Consider the following 12840-nt stretch of genomic DNA (forward strand, 5'->3'; position numbering starts at 1 on the left):
TAGGGAATATACAGCATGCCGGATCCTTCAGTTAACTTGCTTTACCGCTCTTAAATAATACAGTTTATTCTATTGTTGTGATATGGAGAGAGTGCTGTTTTATGTATGGTTACATAGTGAAAATCCCATTGCATGTGAAGTAAAAGTACTACCCACAATTCTGAAGCGATATGTCAATCAGAAAAGTTGCTGTTACCATGAAATCAGGGATTGTGGCCAAAGAGCTCAACAGTGACCATTGCGAATTACATAATTAAGCATAATTAACTACATTTCACTTTACACAATTACACTTTTTATATAACAATTTCTGTTAGTCACCTGTGGACCTATTTGGACCAATTTTACGATTTTCACATGTAAATCTGATATATTTATTTCTATAGATGTGTGAATTAGTAAAGTTACAGTAGTTTTCTTGTCCTCAGTGGCTGTATTGGGGTTCCTGCAATAGAGAACAGACCCAGTATCTGGGGTGAAAGCCCCCCAAAGTTTGTGACTAAACCTTCCCGCCTCTATCTCAAAGTGGGGCAGAGTGGCAAATTCTCAGCCAAGATCACGGGACGACCCCAGCCACTGGTGCAGTGGTACAAGGTAAGACATGAGTAATGAGTATTAGAAATCACAGGAAAGGTTTGTTGAAGTATTAATGAAGTGAGAAAATTCTCTGTTTCATTTGTCAGGGAGAAGAGAAGCTCCAGTCATCAGATCACTGTAATGTGTTTGAACGCTCAGGAATGCACTTCCTAGAGGTCTGTCACGTTTGCTCTGAGGATGCTGGCGTGTACACCTGTCTGGTGACCAACAGTGCCGGCAAAGCCTCTGCCACCGCTGAACTCATCGTTCAAGGTAACAGAATGAACTGCAGCTGTCAGGACAATTACTAGAGCAATATGGATGTGAGCAAACAATGAAAATGATCCAGTTAGCTTAAGTCAAACTCATACTTGTTTCCATGTATGTTTTATTCTGTTGTAGATGCAGACAATGAGAAAGCCATGTAAGTAAAGACTTTGTGTATTTGCTGCACACAAAATTCCAAAGACTTTTGGTCCACAAAGTAGTTTTTTACAATAGCATCTGTCATCATAAACTTTAACATGATCCACATCGATATGTGTCGGTATAACCCTCCACCCCCCATTTGTAATGCAACAAAATTTCATTCTTAATACTGTAATGCAAAATTTTTTTAAAATAAATAATTCTCAATGCAAAAAAGATAAATATCATACTCATTACTGTGTGAAATCTCATTCTCATTACTTCAATCTAAAAAAAAAACCTTTCATTCTCATTTCTGTAATGTGAATAATCTCATTCATATTATTGTATTGCAAATAAAATGTCATTCTCATTACTGTAATGCAAAAAAATAATCTCCACAATATTAAAAAAAATCATTTTAATGTCGTCAAAAAATCAGTTTCTGTAATGCAAAAGAAATCTCAATTAAAAATATCTGATGCGAATAAAATCTCTCAATTGTTATACAAAAAAAAATTACTTCAAATGCAAAATAAAATCTCATTCTCAATACTATAATACAAAAGATTACTTCAATTCGCATTAAAATCTCACTCTCAATACTGATGAAAAATGTATGTGAAAACTCTCCTTCATATTAATGTATTGCGAATTAAATCTAATTTGCATTACTCTAATTTGCAATCCCATTCTCACTACTGTAATGTGAATAAAATGTAATTCTTATAACTTAAGCAAAAAAAAACATTCTCATTACTGTCATTCAGATTATATCTTGCACTCAGTAACATAATGCAAATACAGGTGCATCTCAATAAATTAGAATGTCGTGGAAAAGTTCATTTATTTCAGTAATTCAACTCAAATTGTGAAACTCGTGTATTAAATAAATTCAGTGCACACAGACTGAAGTAGTTTAAGTCTTTGGTTCTTTTAATTGTGGTGATTTTGGCTCACATTTAACAAAAACCCACCAATTCACTATCTCAACAAATTAGAATATGGTGACATGCCAATCAGCTAATCAACTCAAAACACCTGCAAAGGTTTCCTGAGCCTTCAAAATGGTCTCTCAGTTTGGTTCACTAGGCTACACAATCATGGGGAAGACTGCTGATCTGACAGTTGTCCAGAAGACAATCATTGACACCCTTCACAAGGAGGGTAAGCCACAAACATTCATTGCCAAAGAAGCTGGCTGTTCAGAGTGCTGTATCCAAGCATGTTAACAGAAAGTTGAGTGGAAGGAAAAAGTGTGGAAGAAAAAGATGCACAACCAACCGAGAGAACCGCAGCCTTATGAGGATTGTCAAGCAAAATCGATTCAAGAATTTGGGTGAACTTCGCAAGGAATGGACTGAGGCTGGGGTCAAGGCATCAAGAGCCACCACACACAGACGTGTCAAGGAATTTGGCTACAATTGTCGTATTCCTCTTGTTAAGCCACTCCTGAACCACAGACAACGTCAGAGGCGTCTTACCTGGGCTAAGGAGAAGAAGAACTGGACTGTTGCCCAGTGGTCCAAAGTCCTCTTTTCAGATGAGAGCAAGTTTTGTATTTCATTTGGAAACCAAGGTCCTAGAGTCTGGAGGAAGGGTGGAGAAGCTCATAGCCCAAGTTGCTTGAAGTCCAGTGTTAAGTTTCCACAGTCTGTGAGGATTTGGGGTGCAATGTCATCTGCTGGTTTTGGTCCATTGTGTTTTTTGAAAACCAAAGTCACTGCACCCGTTTACCAAGAAATTTTGGAGCACTTCATGCTTCCTTCTGCTGACCAGCTTTTTAAAGATGCTGATTTCATTTTCCAGCAGGATTTGGCACCTGCCCACACTGCCAAAAGCACCAAAAGTTGGTTAAATGACCATGATGTTGGTGTGCTTGACTGGCCAGCAAACTCACCAGACCTGAACCCCATAGAGAATCTATGGGGTATTGTCAAGAGGAAAATGAGAAACAAGAGACCAAAAAATGCAGATGAGCTGAAGGCCACTGTCAAAGAAACCTGGGCTTCCATACCACCTCAGCAGTGCCACAAACTGATCACCTCCATGCCACGCCAAATTGAGGCAGTAATTAAAGCAAAAGGAGCCCCTACCAAGTATTGAGTACATATACAGTAAATGAACATACTTTCCAGAAGGCCAACAATTCACTAAAAATGTTTTTTTTATTGGTCTTATGATGTATTCTAATTTTGAGATAGTGAATTGGTGGGTTTTTGTTAAATGTGAGCCAAAATCATCACAATTAAAAGAACCAAAGACTTAAACTACTTCAGTCTGTGTGCACTGAATTTATTTAATACACGAGTTTCACAATTTGAGTTGAATTACTGAAATAAATGAACTTTTCCACGACATACTAATTTGAGATGCACCTGTATTTTCATTCTCATTTCCGTAATGTGAAACATCTCATTCATATTACTGTAATGCAAAAAAAAATCTTATTTGGGTTACTGTAATGCAAAACTCATTTTCATTTATGCAAACAAATGTCATTACTGTAATGCAAATAAAATTTCATTCTCACAACTGTTATACAAAAACAAATCCATCTCATTACTGTAATGTCAATAATTCTCAATACTGTTGTGCAATAAATCTCATTCTTATTACTGTAATGCAAAAAAATCTAATTCTCATAACTGTTATTTAAAAAATATCCTAATTACTCTAATGCTAAGTCTCATACTGTAATGCAAAACACTCAAATCTGTAATGCAACGGTTTTCATGTGTTATGCAAAAAATCTCATTACTCTAATGAAAAAAATCTAATTGATTACTGTAATGCAAAAATCTCTTAATACTGTAATGCAAATACAATCTCATTTGCTGTAATGTGAATAAAAATCTCACTTTCAATACTGTAATACAATTTCACACTGCTATTATGCAAAAAAATTGCATTAATTACTGTAATACAAAAATGATCATTCTTATTACTGCAATACAAAATCTCATTCTCACTGTAATGCAAAAAAAGTATTCTCATTACTTTGTGAATAAAATCTCAATCTCAATACTGTAATGCAAAAAAATCTCATTACTGTAATTTTTAAATATCCTCATTACTATAATGCAAATAAAATGTCACTCATTACTGTAACATAAAAAAATAAAATTGTCCAGCAGAGGATGATTTTCATTACTGAGATTATTTTCAGTAAATTGTAATGCAAATTTGGGGGTTAATGTGCTTAACTGTCCTGAAAATAATGTCACAATGCAAAGAAAATAAAAAATATAAAAAACGAATAGTCCCAATAATATGCATTATTTGCCCAAATATGTATAAAAAAACTATCCAGGAGAGGATGATATTCATTACTGTATTACAATGAGAGAGAGATTATTGTAATGCTGAAAATAATGTACATTTAGGGGGTGAATGTGCTTAACTGTCCTGAAAATGTCAATTCTAAAAGAAAAAACTAATTTTAATGGTCCCACAAATACGCCTATTGTAATGCAAAAATTGAATTATTTCTTTGATTTTGACCTAGACACTGACCTTTCTGATCTGTCAACAGTGTGACCAAACCATCTCCAGATCTCGTTGAATCCTCTGTGGTCAAGCACAGCAGCAACGGCCTGGACACTGAACACAGAGCTTCTAGCACATCCGTCCAAACAGTAATCACAGAAACCCTCACAGCAATGTCTAGTGCCACTACAGCCAGTGTTTCCCCAGAGACCAGAACAGAGGGACCAAAAACAACACCATCCTCACAACCACAAGCCACAGATGACAGATCAACAGCTGGTCAACTAAAGACTAACTTTGTAAATGTAAGGGGTCAGAACATCATAAAGAGAGAGTCAGATGTGTTCAGAGCTCCAGGACAAACGTCTGAACTATCCCGGGTGGAGTCCAGCAGAGACACCCGCCAGCATGCTAGAGAGAGCAAGACTGATGTCCTTGATGTGTCGCCCAGTTTCGATTTACAGCCCCAAAGCCAGGAGGTCATGCAGGGTGCAAAGGTTATGTTCCAGTGCCAAGGTGAGACCAGTGAACTGATTTCATTAATATTAGTTAAATAATTGTAGGAATGTATTTTATTGCACCATAGACATTTCAGAATTAAAGCTGCACTGTTATTTTTTTCCTCATTAAAATGTTGTACACATAATGAAATGATTATTTTGAAAAATACGTTTAAAAACATGTACACTCATGAGTTGAAGATTCCAGTCATATCATAATTCCAATAAAAGCAGTTTTATTTTACATTGAGCAGGTCGCCTCATGGGGGCCACCATGTTGAGATCACATGACTAGCTGAGAGAAGAAATGAATCATGGCTGACTGTGAATAAAGTGTTCCTACAAAGACAATAAGAAAAAAAAAGATAAATAATGAAAAAGACTTGAATGCACCCTGCTTAAATACAATTTCTTAAACCAGTTTGGACCAGTTTAAATTTAAAGACGGTCTTACTTGGGTTTTAGATGAGCAGTACTTGTTTGTTATTGGTCCAAGCTGGTTAAAGGTGCTGTAAGCAATGTTTTCATGGAAAGGAATGCACATTTTTTTCCTACTCCCTAAAATATGAAAGATTATGAACTAAGTGTCCTGAGAGATCTCACCAGTCTCTGTGACAGCTCTAGACTCTGTAAACCGCAAACAGAAATGTGTCCGCGGGCCATGGTCTCTGACAATTTCTACCTGTCAGTCATTTTGCGTGTTCTCATACTGTTGAAGTTGCAGCGAATTATTGAAGCTTAATGCCATTTTTATGCCATGTTTTTCATAACAGTATCAGTTGAGGGCGCTATTTTGCTACTGTGTCTGATAACTGTGGGACGGTGCTTTTTTTGCTCGGACAACAAAGCTGTCTTTGATGTGAGGGGTTTTGGAAAGATGCGGCATGGCTTAGAGGTCGACTGATAGTTGATTTTGCCGATACCATAACTAAGGTGGTGGAAAAGGCAGATAACTGATTAATCGGCCGATAGTTGATAATTTATAGAATGATAAAAATAAAAATCAGCCTTTCCTTACTATATAGGCCAAATACATTGAGGCTACAAGAGTCCAAAATAAATCAAATAACAAAAGCAGTTAATTGTGCAACCAAAATCCCAATAACTAGAGAAAATTCAGATTTGGTGCATTTTATGGAGGTTTTTCAACTTTTTAAACGCATCCGAAATACACCGGTTATTTTGAAATGAGAGACTTGCGTATCTTACAATGTTCTATATGCAAGTATTTACCAATGACGCTTTTTACAGCCTATATATTCAAAAGATGAAGAGTTTATATGCATGTTTCACCAGAAAAGAAGTGAGGAAAAAAGAAACTATCGGCGTAGATTTTTGCCGATTAAAGGATAGTTCCCAAAAGCAGCTATCGGCACCGATTATCCTGTGAAACCGATGTATTGGTCTACCTCTAGTGGCTAATTCAACAGCTCAGTTTGTGAAAATTCCAGAACAGAAAAAATTGCTTACAGCACATTTTAGCTGAATATTCTCACAGGTAGACCTGCTTGATTAGTGTAGCCATGATGGAATTTAAATTGTCAATTAAGCAAGTCACCATCTGAACCAGTTTAGCTGGACTAGGCAGTATTTTTCAGTATGGTAATTTTACCTTGTGTTAAATCAGTGATGTATCTGTGCTCTGTCAGTGACTGGGTCTCCAGTGCCGACAGTGATGTGGATGAAGGATGGAGCTCCTGTCAGACAGAGAGCAGGTGTCAGTTCACGACAAGAGGACAGTGTTCACTCCCTGTGTCTAGAGAATGCTCGCATAACAGACACAGGACAGTATAGCTGCACTGCCATCAACAAGAGAGGAAAGACCACTGCCCAGTGGAGCCTTGCAGTCAAGAGTAAGAAATCAGCCATTTTTAAAAGGAAATGGATTTTTAAAGAGAATAGAGCGTGAAAGTCTGGTTTCGGAAGTAAAAACCTTTTTCCATTTGGGAATTGATTATTAACAATAATTGATAAACTTTAAAGATAGACCAACTGTGAGCTCTGAGGTTGTTTATCGATGGTATTTGCTTCTACTGAAGCCATCAGTCCACGTTATTTCCACTTAATTTTTTTGAAACTGTTTCATAGCTGGTGAAGAACTACACTACCCATGATCCTGAAGAGAAACGATCCACCAATCAGAGAATCGCAGCCAACAAAGTGCGCCAAAAGAGCTCTGCAGCGACTGCCCGGTCCCATGACGCACTGTGAACAACGCAATCGAGTCTCCCTCGCTCTCAAACTACTCGTATTTGTATATCTGGATATTTTGCAATAAACTTAATGTATTATGAGCCATTTTAAATCAATAGTTTTACATTTTTCTATCATTTTGATTTCAATTTCATTCGCAATGCTTCATGGGATTGTAGTTCATTCCCTCGTTATACAGGTGCATCTCAATAAATTAGAATGTCATGGGAAAGTTAATTTATTTCAGTAATTCAACTCAAATTGTGAAACTCGTGTATTAAATTCAATGCACACAGACTGAAGTAGTTTAAGTCTTTGGTTCTTTTAATTGTGGTGATTTTGGCTCACATTTAACAAAAACCCACCAATTCACTATCTCAAATTAGAATACATCATAAGACCAATAAAAATTTTTTTAGTGAATTGTTGGCCTTCTGGAAAGTATGTTCATTTACTGTATATGTACTCAATACTTGGTAGGGGCTCCTTTTGCTTTAATTACTGCCTCAATTTGGCGTGGCATGGAGGTGATCAGTTTGTGGCACTGCTGAGGTGGTATGGAAGCCCAGGTTTCTTTGACAGTGGCCTTCAGCTCATCTGCATTTTTTGGTCTCTTGTTTCTCATTTTCCTCTTGACAATACCCCATAGATTCTCTATGGGGTTCAGGTCTGGTGAGTTTGCTGGCCAGTCAAGCACACAAACACCATGGTCATTTAACCAACTTTTGGTGCTTTTGGCAGTGTGGGCAGGTGCCAAATCCTGCCGGAAAATGAAATCAGCATCTTTAAAAAGCTGGTCAGCAGAAGGAAGCATGAAGTGCTCCAAAATTTCTTGGTAAACGGGTGCAGTGACTTTGGTTTTCAAAAAACACAATGGACCAACACCAGCAGATGACATTGCACCCCAAATCATCACAGACTGTGGAAACTTAACACTGGACTTCAAGCAACTTGGGCTATGAGCTTCTCCACCCTTCCTCCAGACTCTAGGACCTTGGTTTCCAAATGAAATACAAAACTTGCTCTCATCTGAAAAGAGGACTTTGGACCACTGGGCAACAGTCCAGTTCTTCTCCTTAGTCCAGGTAAGACGCCTCTGATGTTGTCTCTGGTTCAGGAGTGGCTTAACAAGAGGAATAAGACAACTGTAGCCAAATTCCTTGACATGTCTGTGTGTGGTGGCTCTTGATGCCTTGACCCCAGCCTCAGTCCATTCCTTGCGAAGTTCACCCAAATTCTTGAATCGATTTTGCTTGACAATCCTCATAAGGCTGCGGTTCTCTTGGTTGGTTGTGCATCTTTTTCTTCCACACTTTTTCCTTCCACTCAACTTTGTTAACATGCTTGTATACAGCACTCTGTGAACAGCCAGCTTCTTTGGCAATGAATGTTTGTGGCTTACCCTCCTTGTGAAGGGTGTCAGTGATTGTCTTCTGGACAACTGTCAGATCAGCAGTCTTCCCCATGATTGTGTAGCCTAGTGAACCAAACTGAGAGACCATTTTGAAGGCTCAGGAAACCTATGCAGGTGTTTTGAGTTGATTAGCTGATTGGCATGTCACCATATTCTAATTTTCTGAGATAGTGAATTGGTGGGTTTTTGTTAAATGTGAGCCAAAATCATCACAATTAAAAGAACCAAAGACTTAAACTACTTCAGTCTGTGTGCATTGAATTTATTTAATACACGAGTTTCACAATTTGAGTTGAATTACTGAAATAAATGAACTTTTCCATGACATTCTAATTTATTGAGATGCACCTGTAGACGTTTAGTACACAGTCTTGTGCATTTGTCATTTTGTCAATTTTTTTTTTGGTGCTACAACTCGAAGTTAGTAATGTTGTGATTCACCTCAGAGCTGGATAGTTTGGTTCATGGCTTAGAACTCTTATGAAGGATTCTGTGAAATCCCTAAGAAAAAAAGAAATTATGGGAAATACTTCAGTAACCAAGACAGCTGAAAAAGTGAAATGGCACCTTTTGTGCTCTGGGGAAAAAAATAAATAAATTATGAATTGATGAATGTTAGCATGTAGTATGTCATTTTCTACATTTTAGGTCTTATGGTTTTATGGGTTGCCATATCATCATCATCATCATCATCATCATCATCATCATCATAATTTAATGAGTATGTGGGTAGTTGGCATGGTGTATCCTGCAGTGTGACAAGCATCTAAAACTATTAAATCAGTTATGAAATTATTATACTTGCAATTTTTATGGCCTCATTAACTAAGACACTATATGGAATATTTGTACTTTTAAACATTAATATACTCTTTTCCTTAGTATTGCGTTTTATTTGTAATTTATTATAAGTCTGACTGCGCCACCAATTAGTGAAAGTAAATAGTACATGCATTCAGAAGCAGTGGGGATTCTGATGATCAGATGTTTGTGGTTGTGTGTACGCTGTAGGTGTTCAGATGGAGGGAAAACCTCCAGTGTTCAGCTGTGCTCTGAGAGATTGTTCGGTGTGTGAGGGGGAGGACTTCAGACTGCAGTGTTCGGTAGAGGGCAGACCTCTGCCTGAGCTTTCCTGGCTGCTCAATGGTAAGATTACACACTGTGGGGCGAATTCACTGAACAACACTTGAGTGTGGTATTTCGGCACAAAAACCTCCATCTTATTCACTTACCATCCACAATCTAGTTTAAGCTGCCGCAATCAATGTTGAAATAGTGCTGCGTCTTGAGTATTTAAAGTAGGCCATTGTCCTTCCTTTCCGCAAAAACACGGATACTTTATGTAAATTAGGTTCAAAATAGATTGTGCTTCAATCACAAAGCTCCGTGTGATTTGCCGTTTGACCAAATGTTACTACAAGGATATTAAATCTTGAAATCACCTACTGTACTTTGTGAGGAGCAGCAAATGGTCCCCACCAAAGGTGTAGCTGGACTCTCTTTGGGTGGGTGCTTCAACCCCTATAAATCTGCGATTAACTTGTCTTCTGTTCATTCATTTTTAGGCTTTGGATTGATGCCTTTTTCTCGCATCGGTAATCAGAAGATTTTCCTGATGATTATCGAGATGTATATAAATTTCAGATATAAATAGGGCTGCTCATTGCACAATAGTCTGTCTCTTCAGACATGCAGTATTTCTTAACTTTGGTAAACTGTGAGCGGCAGGGTAAATTTAAGGGGGTCAGACACTGGACGTGTCTGGCAGATGACAGCGTGTTCTAAAATTAAAAACAATTATTTATTTTCTACAAAGGTACACATACACTGCCAACGCTCAGCATCAACATTCTGCAGCGCCACGGAGCTCAACTCGCATAGTTTTCCATGAAATTCAACCCAAATTATTATCAAAGGACAAAGATTATTTACTCTAGTATAACTGGATAATATATTGTGTTTAAGTATCTTTCATAGAGCCTACACAATATATTTTCTGTAACAAGTCTGTCTTTTTGTGGTTTGACAGCTTGAATGAAAGACCTGTTCATGGCTGCATACAGAGAAATTGCATAATAAACTTTGTGCAGTTACACCAGTTTCACTAACCTGCAAACTCAATGTCACTTTGTTCATTCTTAAAGAAGTAAAATAAACCTTTGTAACTTTGGACTGCCATCTGCACCGCTTCAGCTCGTTGTGTGCGTGTGTAATTGTGACCGCGATCGGCTTCAGTAAATGTTATACCGTCCTCAGGTGGTCTCCCAACGCTATTTTTGACAAATCAATTGTTTCTTTAAAAAAAAACATTTTATACTTCATCTGAGCGGCTCGAGGCTTGGTGACTTACTATACATTTACCAACTGAACTAACATAAAAAAATGTGACTGGATTTGATGAGTTTAGGCTGTGTGGGGAAAAAAAACCCAAAGAAAAACCTACACTTGTGGTGTTTGAGGTCAAATTTGGCCGACCATAGTAAATTAATGGGTGAGTCTATAACACAGAGCAATTTTGGGGGAATTTGTCAAATAAAATCAAAAGTTCAGTCACAATGCAGAACACACACAGACAGAAATGAAGGGGTGACTATAACATCCAAAATGCAGAACACATGCATTCTCTCTCTCACACACACACAAATGAATGGGTGGGAACATAACACATCCACAATGCAGAACAAACACACACATTCATCTTATTACAACCAGTAAGAAATTAGTGGATCTCTGCAGCCATCTACCGTTATTTTTGTCATGACATGATTTTTTTTGTCATACATCTGACTGAAGAGAGCGAGATCTCCGCAAAACAGTCCATGCGTGACACCTTTAGCCAAATCGAGCTATTTTGAGTCTGCTAGTGTAGAGCCAGCTTAAGACTGAATTCCTAGAATCGCCCCAGGTCCCCACAAGGCAAACAGTTTAATATACAGTAAATAATAAATTAATGAAAATTGAAAAATACTAAAAGGTTTGTGTTAGTGGATAGAAAATACCATTACATCACTATAAAACAATAGATGTCAATGGAAAATCCACATCATGATAGAAAAACATTAGGTTTGAGTGATTAGGTCCTGCTATAATTAGTCCAGTTTTTTTTTTTTTTCCATGTTGGCTCATTGCCCTGTCTGCAACAATGTTCAGTAACAGTGTTAGTACCGTAGTTACCAGTCTCATTTAAGTGAACTCAGCCTTATGTTTATAAAATGAGTGAAATAAGAGGGGTTACAGTAAAAACACTTTCTTTGTTTTTGACCAATATAGGGTAGCAGTGCTTATAACTTTTCTCTAATGCTGCAACAGTGAAAAGGTTCATGTTTTTAAAAACCCCAAAACACACAATGAAAAAGTGGAATTTTTTAAAAAAAGAGGAAGAAGCTTTTCCTTGTGGTTTTAAGAGGAAACACTCTTTGAATCATGGTGGTCTCAGGGACCTTTTAACTGTAAAATCATAAAAGCAAATAAAATTATGTAACACTGAATTATACAGCAAGGCCTGAAGTCTCTCTGATACAGTTCTAAGATGATTAGCATCCATGATGCATTATTTGTGCCTGAAACCAAGATGTTCGTATTGGAATACTAACGTACTGCATAGTACACACTATACACTGTATACTGCCTGCTTTTAAAAAAAAAAAAAAAAAAAAAAAAAAATTATATTTATTTGTATAGCGCTTTTCACAGCACATCATTTCAAAGCAGCTTTACAGAGAATTATGCATTAACAGAAAAAGCTCTAATATAGTAATGTCTTCAAGTCATAATAGTGCGGTTTATAATAAAGTAAGTAATTGTATTTGGACCCCCAGTGAGCAAGCTGTAGGCGACTGTGGCAAGGAACACAAATCTACAGAATATGTTGGTTAATGGATAAAAATAACGTTGAGAGAAATCAGACTCACTGTGGGGACCAGTTCCGCTCTGGCTAACAGCATGAATATAATGCCAATATCAGTTATTTATGTGCAGTGCAAGTCATGCTTTAAAATGAGTAAACGAAGTGTTAGGGGCAAGTGTTTAAACAGGATCTTAAAAGATTTTGTATAAACTGTAAGATTAATGATGAAGTCCATCTTAAGTCCAAGTTTCAGGTAGTGTCCAGTGAAATATCCCATGTCTGACCTTTGGTGCTGGCATCAGTTCACCCTCTGAAGTCCATTGTAGTAGACTGAAGTGAAATCTGGTTGGCACTGGCTGCAGTTAGTCGTCCTCACTCATATATATAGGGCCACATAGTGGTGGGAGTGGTGC

The 12840-nt window shown here is 37.4% G+C and overlaps 1 protein-coding gene across 5 annotated transcripts in view; it reads left to right on the forward strand.

Annotated features, from left to right (window-relative positions):
• The window catches only part of LOC127446819 (myosin light chain kinase, smooth muscle-like), a 165320-nt gene that overhangs the window by 81023 nt on the left and 71457 nt on the right, over positions 1–12840 (forward strand). For all 5 annotated transcript variants that reach the window (XM_051708069.1, XM_051708070.1, XM_051708066.1 and 2 more), the window contains 6 exons: positions 429–594; positions 684–849; positions 979–1000; positions 4520–4989; positions 6623–6826; positions 9592–9726. In XM_051708069.1, coding sequence (XP_051564029.1) covers positions 429–594; positions 684–849; positions 979–1000; positions 4520–4989; positions 6623–6826; positions 9592–9726 — 1163 coding nt within the window. The remainder of the gene's footprint in view (positions 1–428; positions 595–683; positions 850–978; positions 1001–4519; positions 4990–6622; positions 6827–9591; positions 9727–12840) is intronic.

The sequence above is a fragment of the Myxocyprinus asiaticus genome, chromosome 10 (genome assembly GCF_019703515.2).
Source record: "Myxocyprinus asiaticus isolate MX2 ecotype Aquarium Trade chromosome 10, UBuf_Myxa_2, whole genome shotgun sequence".
In the NCBI taxonomy this organism is placed as follows: Eukaryota; Metazoa; Chordata; class Actinopteri; order Cypriniformes; family Catostomidae; genus Myxocyprinus; species Myxocyprinus asiaticus.